At 36.4% G+C, this 21,679-nt stretch overlaps 2 protein-coding genes across 5 annotated transcripts in view; one reads left to right on the forward strand and one right to left on the reverse strand.

Moving 5' to 3' along the window:
• Positions 1–3,863: 3,863 nt before the first annotated feature.
• LOC118441897 (uncharacterized) overlaps positions 3,864–21,679 on the reverse strand; it is a 44,560-nt gene continuing 26,744 nt past the window's right edge. Inside the window, exons 6-10 of one of the 4 annotated variants that reach the window (XM_085657105.1) lie at positions 12,588–12,631; positions 7,351–7,411; positions 7,193–7,239; positions 6,512–6,583; positions 3,864–6,388 (exon numbers count right to left, since the gene is read on the reverse strand). In XM_085657105.1, the coding sequence (XP_085513231.1) occupies positions 5,700–6,388; positions 6,512–6,583; positions 7,193–7,239; positions 7,351–7,411; positions 12,588–12,631 (913 nt within the window). In that variant the 3' untranslated portion in view covers positions 3,864–5,699. Of the gene's footprint in view, positions 6,584–7,192; positions 7,240–7,350; positions 7,412–12,587; positions 12,632–21,679 lie in introns of all 4 variants that reach the window. The other 3 variants (XM_085657104.1, XM_085657106.1, XM_035866905.2) reach the window with 3 other exon arrangements.
• On the forward strand, positions 16,635–18,580 carry LOC146873006 (uncharacterized). Its single transcript, XM_085657086.1, has 4 exons — positions 16,635–16,771; positions 16,856–17,079; positions 18,364–18,402; positions 18,471–18,580. Exons 1-4 carry the CDS (start codon positions 16,707–16,709, stop codon positions 18,578–18,580), a joined length of 438 nt encoding a protein of 145 aa, XP_085513212.1. The 5' UTR covers positions 16,635–16,706.

Here is a 21,679-nt window from a genome sequence, read left to right on the forward strand (position 1 = left end):
ACGAATAAACAATCGAAAATCTCGTTCGTGATAATTAATAATAACATGAAAATGTACGTGACGATCGTGCACGTTGATATGGCGTAACGAAATCCATTGGAAAAAACGGATTTTTTTTTTTGGTATGTTACACGCATTAATTTTCTTTTTGTGTTTTTTTTTTGTTTTCTTTTTTTTTGTTTTTTTTAAAGAAACAAAATGACTTACCGAAAGAATATAATTGGTCAATTATTATATATACTCGGGGATACTCGAAAAAAATTATATCTTCCTTTTGTTCTTATTCCATTGAGAATAGCATAAAAATATTGATCGCTCGGAAAGAACATTGTTACATTTAAAAACATATCTTTTGATACATTTAGACCGACACAACGTTATTATCACAATGATCGTTCCTCCTATATTTGCACATGGCCCAACGAGAATTCACGCGTACTGTTAATAAAATAACAACTCAAAGCTAATCGTTAATTACGTAGAACGGTCTTAATTATCGTTGCATTGTTTAAGAAGTCACGGGATGCATAAATAAAGTATGGAAAAAAAAAAATGATTGTCCAATGATATGAACGTGGAATGGACTCTATCGACGTCGATGTTAAATAAGTGGCCTCGAGCTACCGCCAATCGCGTTTGGTACCGCCTTCGATAAGCTTCGATAAAATTACGAGAACTCGGTTCTTCCTTATATCTCCTCCTCCTCCTCCTCCTCCTCTTTCTGCTTCTCTTCCTCCTCTTTCTTATTTTCCACTCGTTGAGAATGATTTGACCTAACTATAAACGTACTATACCTCTGATATTTACTATATATATATATATATATATGCGTGTGAGTTGTGTGTGTATATGTGTGTTTAATACAAAAGAGATTAAATGACGATAGAACGAATCGGTAGAATAATAGATGGGATGATGAGACATAATATAAATTCGAAGAGGAAACGATGACAAATTCCAAAATTATTGTTATCGTAAAATATTAAAATTAATTTTTACTCTACGTCAATGGATCGTGCGTCAGACTAAATTTTAATATCATCGTAATACGCTTTATTATTATCAAGCGATTGACGAGTTTTGTTCGATCAATTTAATTAATACACTGTATAATTAATTTTTAAATAGAATAAATTCACATTAGAAAACTAATAATTGTTAAATTTGTTTAATGAATTTGCGATTTGATATAATCGTGATTTAATCTAACTTCGTATCGTCATTCGTTTTCTCTTTTTCTCTTTCTTTTTTTTTCTTTTTTTTTTCTTTTTAGGTCCACGACCTGATCATACGTTGGTATATAGAGAAAGTCCGATATAATCGTGGATCGCCAGAGAGTTGGAAACTGTAAACAAGGCTAAAGATCTTTCGACAGACGAATGCGGCGCCAACGTTACGCTGACGCAACACGTAAAAGGGGAGTAAATGGGAGACGATGTGTCTCCCGTGCGAAAGCCAACGTCGGTATTATCCCGAATTTGCAGGAAACACAGTCGACGGCCTCTTCTCGCTCGAACAAATCTAATTTTATCACGAGACGCAGCAAAGTTTCAACGTTCCGACGTTGTACGAACCGTACACATACATACACATATACATACACATATACATACACATATACATATCAACGTGTACATATGTAAGACACGTATAAAGGAAGAAAAGCATATGTTCATTAAAAGAGGAAAAAAAAAAAAAAAAAAAAAGAAATAAAAAATTGAAAGAATAAAAAAGACCGATTAGTTAGTAAAAAATATTTATCATCGAATTTACTTAAAATATTTCATTTTTACTAAGATTTCACAGATTCGAAGGAGGGAGAAGGAAAGGGGGGGGGGTAGTTAAGATCGTTACGAAGATCATGGAAGGTCCGTCGTAAAACGAAACGAGAAGGGAGAAGAGAAAAATGAAAAAGACCGAGAAGAGATTCGCAAAATCAGTGTGGCCAAAAAAAAATAAGGGTAAGGAATCTTCTCTCTCTTTCTCTCTCTCTCTCTCTCTCTCTCTCTCTCTCTCTCTCTCTCTCTCTGTCTCTCTCATTCTATCTCTTCCTACGTAGAGTAGACGACGCGTAAGGCAATAAATATCGTGCGATTAGATCTCCGATGGCGGCATTGCGGCTACTCCGGCCATGGGGTTGCTTATGGACAAGAGGGAGCGGACTATTAATCACTCCATGTTAATCAAGCCAACCGCTAAGTAGGCCGCGTCGTGGCATTAAAGTGCACTGCCACGTATCATATTGGCGTGCCAATGAAGCACGCATACACTAGCGTGTAAATCAAATACGATGTATGATGATAGAATAGAGATGACGTATATGTATACGTGTGTGTGTGTGTATGTATGTATGTATGTACGTATGTATATATGTGCGTGTACACATGTCTGTATGTGTGTGTCTGTATATATATGTGTATAGGAGAGAGAGAACGAAAGAGGAAGGTAGACTATTCTGGTGATGGCCTCGTGTGTGGTTAGCCTTTAGCCTCCTATTATTCGACTCTCAGAGGATTCAACCCGTGTATCCTTACCTACCGCAGACACGTGCACGTCCCTTCTCATTTTTGAGGAATTAATCGTGACTAATTGCCAGATCGGCTGAGAAGAGTGCAACCTTTCTTTCTTTTTTCTGTCTCTTTCTCTCCCTCTCTCTCTCTCTCTCTCTCTCTCTCTCTCTCTCTCTCTCTCTCTTTCTTTCTTTCTCTCTTTCTCGTTCTCTTTCTCCGTCCTTTCTTCTTCAAAGAATTACGGCGTTCACGTAGTTTTCAAGATTTCTTCGTATCCCAAGAGAAACCAACCCTTCTTCTGCGAATTCTTCCTCGAGCGAGAAAATAATTTTTTTTAGATAAGAAGAAGATAGGAAAGAAAAAGAGAGAGAGAGAGAAATATGTACAGAAAAACGCGATAATAACGGAGTTATTACGGTCGAAAGATTCGAGAGAAATCGAATAAAAACAAGATAGAGAAAGAGAGGGAAAGAGAGAGAGAGAGAGAGAGAGAGAATATATAATAAAAATTGATCACGATTGTGGAAATAAAAAAAAAAAAGGGGGACATATTTTTTCGCGCATAAGTTAAAAAAAAATTGTATCAAGTGATAAGACCAAAATTATTTTCCAAAAGTACCAATAGAGAAGAAATATTTGGAAAAGAAACAAGAAGGCAGATCGATAACGTTCGAGAGTACGAAATCGAGTTACATTGTGGCTTCTACATTTTCGATACGTCGCACCTCGAGCGAACGTTAAACTTCAGACTAAAAGACTGATCGAAAAGAGAAATTCTGAATAAAAAGAAAAAGAGAGAGAGAGAGAGAGAGAGAGAGAGATAGAGATAGAGAAATGGAGACAGAGTTAGAGTTAAAGAGAGAGAGAGAGAAAGAGAGAGAGAGAGAGAGAGAGAGAGAAAAAGAGGAAGGAATCGTGAAAGCATAGAAAAGGAAACGCAGAGAAAGCACACTCTTTATGGACTTGTTTGTCCCTCTTCAGCTTTTTACGAATTATTCGAAAAGTTCGAACTACCAGCGGCGAGACGCATCAACTGGGAACGTTTTGGACCACAGCACGATAGTTAGATCGTGCGATTATCACTATTATTATAATTTTTATCAAAATCTATTTCACGTAATTCGTTCATTCGATTATTACGATTGTGTTGCGCGATAAACGTTCGAGATGCGCTTTCGCGATATCTCGTAATAACGTCGAGAAACTTTGAAATTGTTTAAAAGACAATTTGTATAAATCAAATAAAATATTTTCTAATCTCGTTCTTTCTTCTATTTTTTATTTTTTTTTTTTTATTTCTTTTTCTTTTTTTGCTTTTTTTTTTCTTTTCTTTTTTCTATCTGAAAATATTGAGAAAATACGTCCTTTGATAAATCTAAATGGCTAAATGAGCAATGTCTGGATTGAAAAAATATTGTCTCAACTTTTACGACATTCATATTGTTCTCGATTTTTATTGGATCGATCGTTGAAGATGATCGAGATGTAATAAACTTTTTCCAAGAATCTTGACGTTTTCTAGGAGAAAGTCTAGTTACTATTATAATCTCAATTGTCTACGCGACGATCTTTCCATATCGAAAAAGTTTTCAAGTTTTAGCCGTCTTCGTCGTCGTCGTCATCGTCTTCGTCGTCGTCGTCGTCGTCGTCGTCGTCGTCGTCGTCGTCGTCATCGTCGTCGTCGTCGTCGTCATCGTCGTCGTCGTCGTCGTCGTCGTCATCGTCGTCGTCGTCGTCGTTTACATCGTTATTGTACTCGTAGTTCTTCGATTTTCTTTAAGAGCATCGTCGTATATCTATAATTCATAATAAATCATGCATCCGCTTGTGAATGGTTTTAATAATTTATGTTCATCGTGATCTATGAAAGAACTCGTATAATGTGTGAACTTTGAAAAGAGATACATTACAACAGGCCGTTCGAAAAAATAAAATCCTTATAGGATCGTCGATCGTATTCGTATTATAATTTTTGACCGACATACGATTTCAGAGAAATTATTTTTATTTTCTTATTCTTTTTCTCTGTTTCTTCTCTGTTCGATTCCTTATTAAATGGAGAAACTAAAGTCGATAGTTACTACTTAGCTTACATTATGGATTTTTCCTTAACGTTGAAAATAACGCGTGTAGAAGCTTCGAAAATTATAAAAGAAGCTTTAAAAAGACGCTAGAAAATTCTCCCCGTGTGGAATTTTATTCCATTTAAGGCGCGTACAATCGCTTAATGATATACGATACGTGCGTTCGTAAATATGATCAATATCACCACATCTACACGCATGATCCCTGACCGTCAAGGTCGAATATTGAAGCACTTTAATTATCTTCGAACGAGACACGAGAGACGTCAGGTTCTAATCCCTTAATCTAAACTATTTCTTTCGACGATAATTTTATAATAGTACGATACACGTAATCCACATATAATTTTCGTCTTTTAAATAGTCGACAAAAAAAAAAAAAAAAAAAAAAAGGAACTTACCAATAAAGTGCGTTTATTTGTCAATGTCGAACATAGTCTTAAACGTAAAGTAGTAGTAGTAGTAGTAGTAATAGTAGTAGTAGTAGTAGTAGTAGTAGTAGTAGTAGTAGTAGTAGTAGTAGTAGTAGTAGTAGTAGTAATAGTAGTAGTAGTAGTAATAGTAGTAGTAGTAATAGTAGTAGTGGTAGTAGTAGTAGTAGTAGTAATAGTAGTAGTAGTAGTAGTAGTAGTAGTTGTAGTAGTAATAGTAGTAGTAGTAGTAGTAGTAGGTTCCAGTATAGATTTTTCCCAACAATGAGAGCCATGTTGTTCGGATGGAAAAACGACGACGACATATTTCACAACAGTTTATAGATTTTTAGTTGAAATAGATAAACGTCTAGAAAATCGACAAGGCGAATAAAGAATCAACAAAGATCCCTCGTTTGATTTTTATGTGTGTTAGGAATTAAGACCGAGAGAAATAGAAGTTTATTACGTCTCAAAACGTTTCTCTTCGTTCTCTCGCATCTATTCGAATACCGTTCGTAAATGCAAGAACGGTGAGATCGCAAAAATCACATTTTCTTTTTCCTTCTATCTTAAAAGTGTCGCCATAAGGGATTTTAGAGCAACACATTGAGCGACTGATGCGAATGACATTATTACACAACATATTGTAAGTTTTTAAATGATAAATCGCCCCCATCCTAGATAACACATCATCACTTAGTCTGATGGTATCGTCCTTTTAATGGCCGTCGCAAATGTGCGTTCGTCGATGAGACAGCCAAAAGGTTTTCCTCGAAAGTATCTACGGTAAAGTCCTGTTCCTTGGTAATTTTTGAAGTGATATTTCTAATCCTTCTGGCGGTACTGACTTCACGCTTTGTTAGCCTCATCGAACTCCCAAGTGGTATAATTCTACCGTTTCTAGCGATCTGTTGCTCCTGATGTTGATTATGATGTTTCTTTTTGTGAGCTTGTAATCGTTTAACAACAACCGCCTGCCTAACCTGCGGTGGCGGTGGTGGAGGAGGCGGAGGCATTTTTGGAGGTGGTAATCGAGATGGCGGACCAGGTGGTAATCTAGGTGGACCAGCCATTCTTGGTAGACCTGGTAAACGCAGTGGAAAGCCTGGTGGATGAAAGCCTGGACCTGATGCTCTCATGGCTGGTGGTGGTGGTGGTGGGGGCGGTGGTGGTCCATATCTCAAAGGTCTTGGACCATACATTGGTGGCCCTGGCGGCGGTGGAAGTGGCATACCAGGCGGATGTGGAGGCATTGAACCAAATCCAGGTGGTGGAGCACCAAAACCAAAAGGTTGCGGTGGATAGGGCGCTCCATTCGTGAATCCACGACGGTGTGGCTTGAATCCTGGCGGTGGACCCATTGGATATGGCACTGGTCTTCCTTTTGGATGTTTCAGTCTTATTCTATACTGATCGAGCACTCTTCTTACTGGTATTGAGTAATTCTCTTTACGAGTGGTCGATGGGTTAAATAGATTGATTTTATTTGTATCGATCTTCTCACCACGTGGTATCTCCTTTAAGGCAGCAACATATGCGTCACGATAAATCGGGTACCCACGTGCCTCCTCGAAAGCTGTAACATTACACTTTCGTTGTTTCGCAATTTAAAAACGATTAATTTTTATACATTTATTCGATAGACTAAAGGAAAAAAGAAAAACAAAAAAAATAATAACCTTAGGATCGAACGAAATTAACATTACATTGATCTAAAATTTAAAAACAAATTTTACGCGGTTTCTATCTAATTTTCTTCAAACGAAATCGACACCCATGGATATCCGTAGAGTGCACGGTCAAAAGGTTTCTTTCTTACGACGTATCGCCAAAAACTCAAATTATCTTCCATGAAATGTGAAAATTGATTCGAGATTCATATGATTAAGGGCTCGCCGATTTTCGCGTTCTATTGTCATCCAAATGACTTTAACTAAGAACTACGTGACATTGTTTTCGTTTGTTCGTTCGTAAACACGAATAGGGGTTAACGATTTGTCCGTATTCTCAAAATTTTAATTTATTTTCCAACATATATACCAGTTAAATTCAGGTCACGATCTAAATCCTTTCGACAAGTACAAATGGCTTTCTCTTATTACTATTTCACGCGTTTTTAAAATGAAACATTTTTAAAGCTTCGGTTATTAAAATGTCAAGTGGAAATGGTCTACTATTAATATACCTTTTAAAGAATCTTGTAGTTCCCAGCCTTGTTGTTGAATGAGATACCTGTAACCAAATGTCAAAATGAAACATTTTATTTAAATAATACATATATATATATATATATATTATTATTTCCAAGCAATTACATTGACGTCCTTACGATAATTTCCTTACCTACAAATAAGATACCCACTGCGGTTTATACCATGCGTACAGTGTACTCCTATGACATCGTCTGAAACAAAAAACAAAAGAAGAAGAAGAAGAAGAAGAAGAAGAAAGAAGAAAGAAGAAAGAAGAAAGGGAAAAAGAAAAAGAAGAAGAAAGTTTTATGCATCGTTGAGCAGCTTCGATTCTTATGTAAATGAAAAATGTAACGAAACGTCGAACGTCATTTCACGAATATAACTAACGTCTGACGCACAACTTCGATAACGTACTACTCCAAAACGTTTCGAGAAGTTTAAAGAACTAGGTCAGACGAATTCGAAACTCCCGAGTACGTTCAATTTTTAAAGTCCATAAATTTATCCGAATGTGTCATTACCCCGAACAATGGCTGTGCCCTCGGGCAGCGAAGCGGGCAAAAACATACGATCTGTTACCTAGATCTGATTTACTGCGAATAAATATGTAAGACAAATTATCATACTGTAACTATAATAAAAATAAATAAATAAATAAATAAAATGAAAAAAGGAAAAAAAGAAAGTTAAAAAGCTTGATTATATTTAAGCCTACGTTATTATACCCTGAAAAACAAGTCGAGCATCCTCCAACGATATAAATTGCAAAAGTTTAAATGATTGGTGTATAAAATACGTCTAATTGCTTCAAAGGAGAACTATAGTTTCAATAAATAAAAAAATAAATAAAAATAAAAATAACGTCCATGGTGAAGGTGCACAATTCCATGGGTCATCAATTTATTTCGTCCGAAGAAAGCTTGTATTTTTTTTTCTCTCTCTCTCTCTTTCTTTCTTTCTCTTATATACTCTACACACACACACACACACACACACACACATACATATATTTTTTTTTTTTTATTCTCAGTAATACTCTTTGCTGCTCAGCAAGGGGCTGATTATAATATTATCGCAAATTACCGTCAAAAGCTGCGACGAATTCGGGCGTTCGTGACTGGGCCTGTAAAGTCAGGTCACGGCGGCACCTTCGCAAAGTACGACCTTAATGAGAGTAGTTTCGTCTTTTTCTCCCTTCCATATATTTTATTTTCCTTTAACCTTTATATCCAAAAAAAAAACAAAAAAAAAAAAAGTGGTAAGTACAGAGTACTTTCGAGGCAGTTTGTACCTCTTTACCACGCGTTTCGGTGCAAATTAAATGGATGTCGGAGTGCGCGTGATACGCCAGAGCCTCCTCGACCTCGGCCACGAACACTTCAAAAAAGAAAAAAAAGGAAAAAAAAAAAATATATCCGCTCGCGAGAAGGTCGTTTCAGAGAGAACGTATTTTCAGTTTTTTTTTCTGTTTTTCTTCATTTTTTTTTCTCTTTTTCCTTTTTCTTTTTTTTTTTTTTTTTTCTATTACGTTCTTCACATTTATTTCACGAATTTCACGAGAAGCTCGTAATTCATTACGCTCCTCGAACTTGACCATGAAAATTTTTAAAGTCAATGATTTCGACGCGTCTTCTCGAACGACGACGAATCTACACGCAAAATCTCAAGCACGATTTGTAGAGAAATTGCACAAAGATCTACGCACAAAAAGAGAAAGAGAGAGAGAGAGAGAGAGAAAGAGAGAAAACTAGAAAATATTTCACGTACGTAGCATTCTCCTTCATCGCAAACTGGATTCACGTTCGCTATCTATCAACGAGATCATCTCGAATGCAAAGTTTTTCTTACGTGTATGTGTATCTTTTAGGAATGGGACGACGTCATTCTGAGAACAGAACACGTCTGCATCTAATGCGAATCTGGAGCAAGCACCCCTGGGGTGCACCGACGACGTAGCGCCGGTAAATGAACCGATCTTCAACGAGATTACTGAGAAACTTCGACCCCCGCTCTCGGTTTCTACTTGGAATCGATTTCTCTCTTGGATCTGGAAAATTCTTTCGTGAATTTTCTCTATCGTCACTTCTTAAACGATTTCCAATCATCACCCACTTCCCCACCCCCAACCTCTCTCTCTCTCTCTCTCTCTCTCTCTCTCTGTTCGCGATAAGAATGTTCCGCGATATAGAGCAACGTTTATTCTCTAAAAACGTTCGAATCGATCTCCCACCTTCGTACCTATTTTATCTTTTTCTTTTTTTTTTTTATCTTTTTTCTCGTTTCTTTTTTCTTTTTTTGAACTCGTTTAATGCGCGTCCTCGCATTTTTTTCTCGTTTCTTCAAACGAGTCGAAGAAAAATTTTAACGTTCGTTCGACATATACAATGATTTATATCAAATTGAAAAACTTATAAGATTTTTGGCTATTGAAAGTAACGCACCGTGCATAGGTATGAATTGTGAAAGAAAGAGAAAAAAAAAAGAAAAACAATAAAAAATGCATAATAATAAAGAGAAAGACAGAGAGAGAGAGAGAGAGAGAGAGAGTGAGTGAAAGAAGAAGATAAAGAGAGTTATGAACAAAGAAAATTCAAAACAGTCCGTTCAAGACTGTCAAACATTTCTCGGTCGTATCAAACGAAAGAAAAAAATATATGTATGTATGTAAGAGTCGTTGTAAACGGTGGAAGAGACGTTAATGTCGGCAAACTCTCGCGTGTACATAAACGCGAAAATATCGTTGTCGCGTGGGAGGAGAAAAGTACGAGTGGCTTTTCGGTGGAGCTCGATTACTGCCGTCTTAAATCAATCGAACGATCGAACGTTTTCGATGTATCTCGCATATGTGAAACGGTGGTTAGAATGGGGGTGATGACGTCGGAAGACACACGTTTGAGAGAGAGAGAGAGAGAGAGAGAGAGAGAGAAAGAGAGAGAGTGTGTGTATATGTGTAAAAGAGAAAGAAAGAGAGAGAGAGAGAGAGAGAGAGAGAGAGAAAGAAAGAGAAGTGTATGCAAGAATCTGCTACGAGCCTTTTACGCGCGCCAAAGCCGTGCCTTCGACGATGGATGCGAACGATTAACGACATCTTACGTTCCGCGCCCGATAAATCACCAGCCACTGTAAATGGACTCGCTGTAGGCTTATCTTTCTTTCTTTCTTTCTTTCTTTCTTTCTCGCTTTCTTTCCCTATCCATCTGTCTCTTTCTTTCTCTCATAAAGTGCCGCCTTCGGTGAAATCGCTAATGAGAAAATCTCGCGTGTCAGCGCGCACGTACATACATAAATACATGTGTACATGTATGTGCGTGCGTGTGTGTGTGTGTGTGTGTGTATGTCGTTTCGTTCATTCGTGCTTGCAATCAAGGAAAATTCAAGGATTTGTAGGAAGTTATCTTTAAACCTTTGCATTATAAGGTCATCTCTGACGTTACCGTAGATTTAAAATAATAAAAAAGAAAATCAATTGGTAACATTTATCTATAACACATGAGACTTCATAATTAGAAATAATTGAATCAAATCAAATTAGAAATTGACTGACAAAGAGAGTCATAAGAAAATGGATAATCAAAGTTCAAAAGTTCTTTTTATTATCCTTGTATTTTCTTACGATTTAGATCAATGATCGTATATATACATATATATATATATATATATATATATATATATATATATTTATAAAATACGTATCTATAGATGATAAAAATGGAATGTACAAGGAAGGTAATACATTTCAATCGTAAATACGGTGGTCAACGAATAAAAAGAAAAAAAAAAGAGAGAGAGAGAGAGAGAGAAAAAAAGAGAAAAAGATGCAGAAGAAAGAAAAGAAAACGAAAAAAAAAAGATCGACTCGCGCGATTCGATCTTAGATCGAAACGCGCGTATATACGTCGAAGTTGGAAGTACTGATAAATGTTAAGTAAAGGCCAAAGGATGGACCACGCGCGGCTCCTTTTGCCTTTGGAATGCGTTCTCGAGACTTGTTTCACCAGCGTTCGTTCGTTCGTTCGTTCGTGCTCTCGTCCTCCCTCGCGAGGGAGGAGGGACTCCACCTTTCGATTCGAACTTTCATGACTTTCCCACGATCCACTTCGTGCGTGAGTCGCATCGTAAGGATATAATATAAAAATAAAAGGAAAGAATGGAAGGAAGGAAGAAAAGAAGAAGAAGAGAAGAAAAAAAAGAAAAGAAAAAAGAGAAGAGAAGAGAAGAGAAGAAGCAAGGAATCGAGTGATACGCTGTTGCATATTAACGAGCGGATTAATAATCGCTCGTTACGTACGATCCTCATAAATCGTACCTCTCCTCGATGATAATCAATAAATATTAACAATGAAAGTTGAATGATTATACGTATAAAGAATATTATTTTCTCTTGTAAGAACGTTTCTAAAATCACGATTCGTTTCTACGAGAAAACGAGATCTTGCCTGATTGGTCTCGAGAACATAAGTGGAAAAAAGCAAAGAAGGAAGAGAAGAAGAATCTTCTTTTTTTTCCCTTTTATTCTTCTTCTTCTTCTTCTTCTTCTTCTTCTTCTTCTTCTTCGTTTGCTTGGAAAAGAGAAGAAGCAGAGAAAGAGAAAAAGAAAAAGAGAGAGAGAGAGAGAGAGAGAGAGAGAGAAAGAGAGAGAGAGAGGGAGAGACATGAACGTAGGAGAGAAAGAACGCGCTCGGAGAAACTTTCTTTTTCTTCTTCAGCAGTTGATAAACGGCGGCGGATAATTAACAACGGTCCGGTATACACGTCCCGTGCGTGGGCGATCTTTCGCTCCCTCGAACTCCAAGATTCGTCCTCTCTCTCTCTCTCTCTCTCTCTCTCTCTCTCTCTCTCTCTCTCTCTCTCTTTCTCTCTCTTTCTCTCTTTCTACCGATCGTCTTGTCCTCTCCTTTCCCTGTCGTTCTTACCACGAAGGACCGATCTTTCTCCTTCTCTATCTCAATCTATCCTTCTCACTCTTTCTCTCTTTCTTTTTCTTCACTTTCTTTATACTCTCTGCCTGTCTGTCTATCTCTATCTTTCCAAAAATAAATCCCTCCCGCACCACAAAAAAAGAAAAAAAAAAGAAAAAAGAAAAAAGAAAATAAATACAAAAAAGAAAAGAAAAAAAACAACAAAATGTCTCCCTGGAGTACGGAAGTTTACGGATTATTATCAACGATTTACATTTTCTTCTTTCTCTCTTTTTTTCCTTTCTTTCTTTCTTTTTTTTATTTTTTTATTTTCTTTTTAATTTTTTTTTTCCCATATATAGTCAGACACAAGAAACGTACACACGCGTTAAACAAATCGTTAAACAAATTGATTTTCAATAAAGAGACGTTTACTTCAATTGTCTATCAATCCGATAAAATAAATTTAATGTAAAGCAACACTCACCCTCCTCGGCGCTTGCCATGAAATCGTCCATCGCTTTAAAGAATCTGAAAGGAAAGAGAGGAAAGATATTTATTTTTTTTTTTTTAATTTCTTCTTCCTTCTTTCTTTCTTTCTTTTTTGTCTTTTTCTTTTTCTTTTTCTTTTTTTTTTTTTTTTTTTTTTTGACAAACTTCTATTCGACAAATATCAGAGGTACTTTTTTTCATTCTTTTTTTTTCTTCTCTCTCTTTCTCTCTCTCTCTCTCTCTCTCTCTCTCTCTCTCTCTCTCTCTCTATCTACCTATCTATCTAACCCTCTCTCGTCATTCCTCCCTCTTCTCAACTCGCGCAAATTGCATTAATACGAAATCAATTTATCGAGTTATTCCTTGATCGTTCACCGCTGCCATTAAAGAATGATTAATGGCTATATTAATAAGTTGCGTCAAAAGATTCTTCTTGTAATAAATCCCGTAGACTCTGGAGCCGATACTCGTTCGATATTCTACTACCCTATAAAACACGCACGCCCCCTTTAACTCTCCTGTTATTGACAATTTCGCGTGGACCGAACGAAAACGTTGGCTATCGAATTTCCAGAGTCTCTCGTTAAAAAAATAATCAGCTAAATAAATATTCAAATATGGTATAACCGGTCGAGGCAAGTGACAGTGTAATAGCTGTGTAATAGGTATGCAGAGACCCGCACGGTAAACGAAAGAATATGGTAATGAACCTTAAGAGCTTCGATGTTACACACCCTGAGTTACACAAAGTACAAGCCCTTGCGCGACGGAAGGGCATTAAGAAGTCAAATCGATTTCGAATTACATCGTTAAAGTAAATCGTGCCGGGCCCGATCTGAAAAGGCGAATCATTAATAATTCACCGATCGGAGCCATCCTACGAATTATGATCATAACTTAGCACCGTTTAGAGCGTGCACCTCGATAAACTCGTATGCTAATGCCCTATTATTTTTCGATGTCACTCCGCGCCTTTTAAAAGAGAACCGACGTTATTTTTAACGACTTTTATATACCGATTACCCTTCGTACGAATATTACCATTGTGCGGACCAGGATTAATAACAATAATTTATATTGTACTCCTTTATCGTATAACGCCTTGCCTGTAATCTTTTCACGAATGAGCGTTATCTTCGTTATGATAACGTGCAAACTTTATATCACTAACTTACAAAACGATCCTTGAATGATCAACGAGTAGAACATGAATCAATTAAGAAGAAGATACATAAACATTGATCTTTCAAATTTTCGCAGATTCGATGATAGCGATAATTATAGTCAATAATTAATAGAATTGAGTCGTGCATCATTATTATCATCATCATTAACGTCGTCGTCGTCGTCGTCGTCGTCGTCGTCGTCGTCGTCGTCGTCGTCGTCGTCGTTGTCGTCGTCATCTTCATCATCATCTTTCTATCTTTCCTTCTCTTATTCTCTCTTTCTCTCCCTTTCTCTTTCCGATGGTTCCGTGGTTCCTTACCTTCTCCCGATATAACCAAAGAACTTACTAACGGATTAAAACGACTTCGACTACTCGATAAATTAACGCAAGGTGTTCATTCCCCTTCAGCATTCCACGAAGATTCCAGGGACATTCCGAACGCGCCAAGCAAGGTGGAACACTTTTCACTTTGCGCTCCTATACGATCAGCTCTCCCAAGCCACCCGCTGAGTCCGCATAAAGTTAATTTCTCACATTGCGATTGCTCACATTTATATTTTCTTCTTACGATCCGACGTCGGAGATCGGTGATCATCGGAGAAAAAAAGAAAAAAAAAAAAAAAAAAAAAAAACGTCCGACGACTTTACTAAAGTCTTTCTTGTATCGACTACGAGAGATATTTCCGATCCACGATAAACCATTTGACAGTATTCATTTAAATAATTAATAACTGTATTAAAAAGTGACCTTCAACCGATAGAGAGAAAAAAAAAAAGAAAGGAAACAAAAAAGATCGATACTCTATTACGTAGATTATTTTAATCCTCTTTAAATACTCGTGTAATATATTTTAGATTCAAATTATCAATCGTTATCGTTGCTCATCGAGGCATAAATGATGCCGTTTTAAAGGATATTGGTAATTATTTAACTCCAACGTGTAATTACCATATCTATAACGTAAACTAATCTAACATGATTATAAGCAACGATCAAGTTTTGACTACTCAATATCGATACGATTTGTAAATAGAAATTACATTCAATATCGATACGATTATGTAGATAAAAGAATCATAATACAAAGGCCTTTCAACTCATAATTACTCTCCAATGATAAAACATCCCGTTTTACATAATACCTACGCGATATCCAGTATATATATAAACGTCAATATCTCTTTGATCGTATACGTTCGAATTATACGCTTCGAGTTTTTGGATAAAAATAACTTCCCAGGAGATATATAATTATAATAAAACTCTAATACGTAAATCTGTCAATGCAACTCAACGATTTTACATAATTTTTATTCATCTATATATATTTACCTATCGATAAAATAGTATCGATCGAATCGAAAACAAATCAATCAAGAACTTTGAGAGAGACTGAGAGACTGAGAGAGAGAGAGAGAGAGAGAGAGAGAGAGAGAGAGAGAAATGAAAAAGGAGAAACGAAAGATAACACCCATATAAATACGTGCTATGAGATATCAAACGATACTCTGATCGAGAGACACCGTAAAAATGACGGCACCGGAGTAAGGTGAAAAATGATGGGCGTTAAATTAATTTGATTTTGAATTTGAATTACAGATGCCCGTCAAAATCTACGATAGAAAGAAGAAATAATCCAATGGAATATTACGTTTGATGAAACTCGCCACTTAACACCAACTCCGTTGGCTTCATCATTATATAGTCGTTTCCTTTAATCGTTTTTATCATCATCTACTCCTCGATCATCGTTAACTAAAACATCGTCGTTATTTTAATCGTCGTTGGCATAGATCGTTAAAATATCGAATAAATTTCTTCACAGTTTGACGCTGTTATTTCTCTTGTCGTGATATTAATATCTTAACAGAGAGAAAGAGAAAGAGAGAGAGAGAGAGAGAGAGAGAGAGAGAGAGAGAGAGAAAGAGAGAAAGAGAGAGAGAGAGAAAGAAAAAAAAAAGAAAGAAAAATATATATACATAGAAAGAGAGAGAGAGAGAGAGAGAGAGAGAGAGAAAGAGAGAGATAGCAGTTATAAAGGGAAGTCGTAATTCACGAATCTATTACTATTCTCGAATGTGTTATTACGAGCAAACGAGTATTTTCCAAGGATCGAAGTTGCGTAAAATATTACGAAAGATCTTGCTTATCCGATCTACATAGAGTGCCGCGGCGAATCTCGCGAGTTCAACAGGAACGAGTAGACACACTCGTGAAATCACAGAACGACGTTTATGGCAGTGCGATAGTCGGACTATAAGCCGAGCTCATTTGAATATCGCGCCGTGTGTGGTCTTGCGCACGCGTCCGACTTACTATCGCGCGAGCGCACACATATATATATATATATATATATATATATATGTGTTATATATATATATATATATATATATATATAACACATATATATATATATATATATATATATGTGTGTTATATATATATATATATATATATATATATATATATATATATGTGAGAAAGACGACGAGATAGAGAGAAAGTGAGAGAGAGAGAGAGAGACAGAGAGAGAGAGAGAGATATTTCTCTATCGAGATAGATTCATCTAACGATAAACAGAACCTTTCCAAAATTTTACTGTTATTCGAACGGAATAATACCAAAAATAAAAAAATATATATATGTGTGTGTGTGTGTGTATACATATATATATAGATGGAAGTTACTTTTAATTTTCAAACATTCAAAAATCACTAACAATCGTTATCTACGATCTTGCTCGATAATTTAATCAAATTCTCAAATCGATCAGAGTAATCGAGAAAAATTGAAAACCGATCGATAGTCGTTTCATCAATCATTCATCATTTATATCAATATGTAATCAAAATTAAAAATTATTTCTTCAAATTATTATAAATTTTCGATATAACATTTCCAAATTTCAAGTTAAATCGATATAATAATTATCAATATAAAAGGCAATGTGTAATTGTAAGCATAGTACGGTCATAGAAGGGAAAAGTCATAATGGATGTCAAATTGATCCGTGAGTAACCTCGTATTAATTTTTTCATACAAATTAAAATTTGATTTTTCGTTGTACGATATTATACGAATTTTCTTATCGCAGATCTATATCGGTCGGTGAAGGATGGGAATCGGGATATGAAGAACCAAGTACCATTTTACATTCAAGTTATAGAACACCAGAGAATAATTTTAGAAATGCTAGATCTTTAGGTACATCGACACGAGGGGTTGCAACTGTCATCCCAAATGAACCCTTACAACGAAGTATCGCGGATACACCAGAACTTGCCGTGGGGGTGGCTATCGTACGAAAACAACTCGATTGTAAAGTTTTCTTTCAATTCTTCTTCAAAACATTATTCCCTTATTTTTTTTTTTTTTGAAATATTACATTAAAATATTTCAATATAATCTTCAAATTTCCATAAATACAACACTCGTATATCCGTATTATCGTTTAAATCTTATTTCATTATATTTCCCATATGTAATTAATTTTTAACACTTGCACGAAATTTAATGGATATTCTCAATGACAGTTATAAATTATACTTATATCATATAATCTATATAATTTAAAACAGCGAGGTTTAACGTTCACGTTATAACCATCAAATTATATAATTATTTGTTTTTAAGACGCGATGGAGAGAAAAAAAAAAGAAAAAAAGAGAGAGAGAGAGAGAGAGAGAGAGAGGGAAAAAAAAGAGAGGAAGAAAATTGAGTTATAGAGGGGTTTTAACGTAAGAAAAGAACTTGGAATAAAATCGCCGTTATTCGAATTTCTTATTGGTGAGCGACTTTCGAGACTTTCCATTCGAAATATTTATATCCTTGTCGAAGAGTCGAAACGGCGGACATTCGATATATTCGCGCCGTCGCCACCGTCTTTTAAATCTTTTCCATACACCGCGCGGTTCGCTCTTTTACTCTCTTTTTCTTTCTTTCTTTCTTTCTTTCCTTCTTTCTTTCTTTCTTTCTTCTTCGTCTTCTTTTTTCTCTTTCTTCAAAGGTACGACCCTTCGGCGGAATTGTTGGACAAAAAGAATGAAAAAAAAAAAAAAAAAAAAAAGGAAAGAAAGAGGGGGCAGAAAGAGAGAGAGAGAGAGAGAGAGAGAGAGAGAGAGAGAGAGAGAGAGAGAGAGAGAGAGAGAGAGAGAGAGAGAGAGAGAGAGAGAGAGAGAGAGAGAGAGAGAGAGAGAGAGAGAGAGAGAGAGAGAGAGAGAGAGAGAGAGAGAGAGAGAGAGAGAGAGAGAGAGAGAGAGAGAGAGAGAGAGAGAGAGAGAGAGAGAGAGAGAGAGAGAGAGAGAGAGAGAGAGAGAGAGAGAGAGAGAGAGAGAGGGGCAAGCTTCCTTTCCTTGCCTGTCATCTTTATTACAACCATTTGCATAATACATTCTTTTGCGACAGTACACACCGACACGCTCACCTACGCTTTGATACGGAGTCTTACATGTCTTGTATGGATCATTCACGATCAATTCATCGATCGATTTTTAATAATCCCCTGAAGATAACTCGTATTTTCTTTTTCTGTATTTTTTTTTTTTTCCATTACTAATTCGTATTAATAAAAATATCGAATATTAATGGAATGATATTTTCCAGTCGACGATTCGACGTTCGACGAAACTCAAGGTGGCTGCGGTGAGTTAAATTAATCTAACGAATGATAAACGATTTTTCAATCGATTATAATCGAATTTAATATTAAGGATCATGTCGAAGAAATCAATCGTATAGATCGGGAATGACGAAGCCTTCCTATTCTATGAGAAATAATCCATCGAGAACGACAAGAATTCCACATTGTGAAAAATATTGAAAAGTAATAATAAAGAAAGTAAATATGTTATATTAATAGAAATTCATTTCTTTACGAATAATAAACATCGTCCTTTTCGTTTTGTTATTACGCCTTCCCTTCCCCAACCCACGCCACCTCACCCCCGTCCCGACACCCATAAATGTAAAGAAAAATCGAGAAACAAAGAAAGAAGGAAAAAAAAAAAGAAAAAGTAGTAGTAGAAGAGGAAGAAGAAGAAGAAGAAGAAGAAGAAGAAGAATCGATATCGGTAGTCGACCTAAAAATCGTATATAGCTGTTATCTTCTCGGTCAACGGTACGACAAGGTATAAGTTAACAACCGCGAATCAGCTACATGGTCATCATAGAATCGAAGGTGGCATACAAGTAGAAAGACGGAGCCGCTGTTTGAAGATGTTTAATGCATGGAGCCAGGACAACGAGAAGAGCGCGATCTCCTATGAATGTATGTAGGTAGGTAGATAGGTAGATAGGTAGGTAGGTAGGTAGGTAGGTAGGTAGGCAGGCAGGCAGGCAAGCGAGCAATGCTCGTGGTGTCTGCTGTTTGTACGGAACCCAAGCAAAGAGATCGTAGAAGTACTCTGCAAACATTCCGCTCGACTGTTTCCCAATCGAAGTCACACGTGCTCTCGCGTACGTGCGATAGCGATGGAAGAGTACCACCAAACCACGGTCAAACTTTTATTTCACCACTTATATGATATTTCTTTATCTTTCTTCTTCTTTTTTTTTTCTTCTTCTTTTTCTTCTTCTTTTTTCTTTTTCTTGTTTCTTTTTCTTTTCTTTTTTTTTTTTCTTCCTTACTCTAGGTCACACCTTTTTCTCCTTGGAATACGTAATCTGTTCCCGAGACTATTGCTTTTTCGTCATATCCCCATTGGACCATGAAGTAACTATAAGATTATTCTCAATACGATCATTCTCGATCCATGTCCGACGAAATGCAAATCTTCTTACCGACAATACTACGCGCTTTTATACTGCATTGAGTGAGCGCGCGTGGCTTGGCGTGATGCCGCTTGTATGGAAGACGAAAGAGAAGAGAAAAAGAAAATGGAAGAGAGGAAAAAAAGAAGAATAACGAAACCGTGAAAGGTTAACGTGGTATATATACGTGGTGGCGAATTTACGTAATGAAGCGATCGCCCGGGTGGTCCAGCTCGTAAGACGAGTACGCGTTCCTCATCGGTTTACTCCTCCTCCATCCTGGTAATGCTCCCAACATGGAAGAGAAACAAAGAAACTAAGAAAGAATATTCACTCTCTCTAGAAGACGATTTCGTGGCACGGACCCACCGGCCAACTCGAATTAAGTACGGCACCGGAAGTACCATGCTAGTATTATATACGTACGACGGACCCACCTACACACGGTTTTGTTTTTTTTTTTCCTTTTTTTATTTTTTTTTTCCCTCCTTTTAAGATTTCTCTTCTATGTTAAAATATCATTTCCGCTTTCGATCTAAAAAAAAAAAAAGAAAAGAAAAACTGGATATGGACAAACAAACGTACCTCGTACTATCATTTAAATTATAAAAATATAATGAAATAAAATTGTTGAAACGACAAAACGCAATTCATTTATAATAAAGTAAAATGAATGTCATGTAAAATTTAATTGTTTAAAATGAAAGGAAATTAAGATATAACTTAAGGTTTAAAAAAGAAATGAAATTTCTCTCGGAAAGGAGACTTTTAGTCGCTTAGTATACCTTTTTTAAATCCCTCGCGTGGCAAAATGTATGCGCATTGTCTCGCGCGATACAAGACGGACTACATGCAAAAACCTATGTTCAATGTCGACGGCGAATAAAGACGTCGTTTGGTGAGGCGCCTAACTCCCACGTACATCTTGTCGCGCCTTGTCGAGAGCTTACACGCGTGCACGTTAGCGATTGGTGTCTCTTCTTCGGGGTCACACGACACGCTTCTCAAGAAAAACAGAAAGAAAAAGAGAGAAAGAGAGAGAGAGAGAGAGAGAGAGAGAGAGAAAGAAAGAGAGATCTTATAATATACCTACTCACACGATGCGTATGCATTTAGGGAATCTGGTTTCACGAATCGTTAAGTTGGTAGTGAATATCACGTAACACGATTCCCTTTTCCCGTATTTTGTTTCCATATTTGCCAACACTTTATTCCCAATAAATTTTGCAGCCGATATCATGGTAAGCAAAGCTAAGCAAGCCGGTTCTCTTCCAATGCTTCGAAAATATTATAATCGGCCTGACCAAAAACCGGATCGGAGTTGAGATCTACCACGTAAAGCGCGGTGTTTCCGATAAGCTAATCTTTAATTCATACGACAACGAAACGTCTTCTCTTTTGACGTTCGATGAACGCACGCGTTATCTATCACGCGTCCTTCGTCATATTCCAGACATCATTTCTCTATCTTTTATACTTATTCACGGATTAGAATATTCTTGTAAAGTTATTCGCACGAAAAATGATATACGATACGGCCAATTCATTATATACGTAGATCGTAGACAAATCGAAATCATCTCGGATAAATTATTTCCAATATTAAGATAATAATATGATTTCAGATATCGGTAGCATATCTTATCGGAAAGAAACCTTAGATTCTATCCACTATTCTCGACACTTCATTACTTTATAATTCTTTCTTATCTTCGTAAAATATGTAGGTACATATATATATATATAGAAAGAGAGAGAGAGAGAGAGAGAGAGAGACACGTACGTAAATACATCGAGAATATAATCTACCTCGTACGAACTAACTCGCTTTTCGAGAATTCTATATCGCTATACTCACCCAATGACTTTATGTTTCAATTAATAAAGAATTTCCACGAGCTAAAATTGCTAAATCGAAAGTCATATCTTTTACGAGAAATTATCAACGATAAAATTATCTCATATCATGAAACTGAAATAACATACTATCAAATTAATCGTACAACACTATTGTACTACATCAGTACACGCATGATATTCGTAATTTCCATCGTACGTTGTATGATTTTACAATGCTTTTGTATTGTCGTATCGACCCTCTTCTCTGTCTCCCCCCCCCGCCCCTCACCCCCACCTACTACTATCTTGTCGATCGATCTTTGCCTTGAAT

This window comes from Vespa mandarinia, chromosome 5 (genome assembly GCF_050613455.1).
Source record: "Vespa mandarinia isolate Hongniang chromosome 5, ASM5061345v1, whole genome shotgun sequence".
NCBI lineage: Eukaryota > Metazoa > Arthropoda > Insecta > Hymenoptera > Vespidae > Vespa > Vespa mandarinia.

Bases quoted from the DNA above. Each gene is read 5' to 3' on its own strand.
- LOC146873006 (XM_085657086.1), top strand. From the start codon at position 16,707: ATGTGTAATTGTAAGCATAGTACGGTCATAGAAGGGAAAAGTCATAAT. The intron at 16,772-16,855 runs GTGAGTAACCTC...TTCTTATCGCAG, and splicing joins AATGGATGTCAAATTGATCC to ATCTATATCGGTCGGTGAAG. The intron at 17,080-18,363 runs GTAAAGTTTTCT...GATATTTTCCAG, and splicing joins CGTACGAAAACAACTCGATT to TCGACGATTCGACGTTCGAC.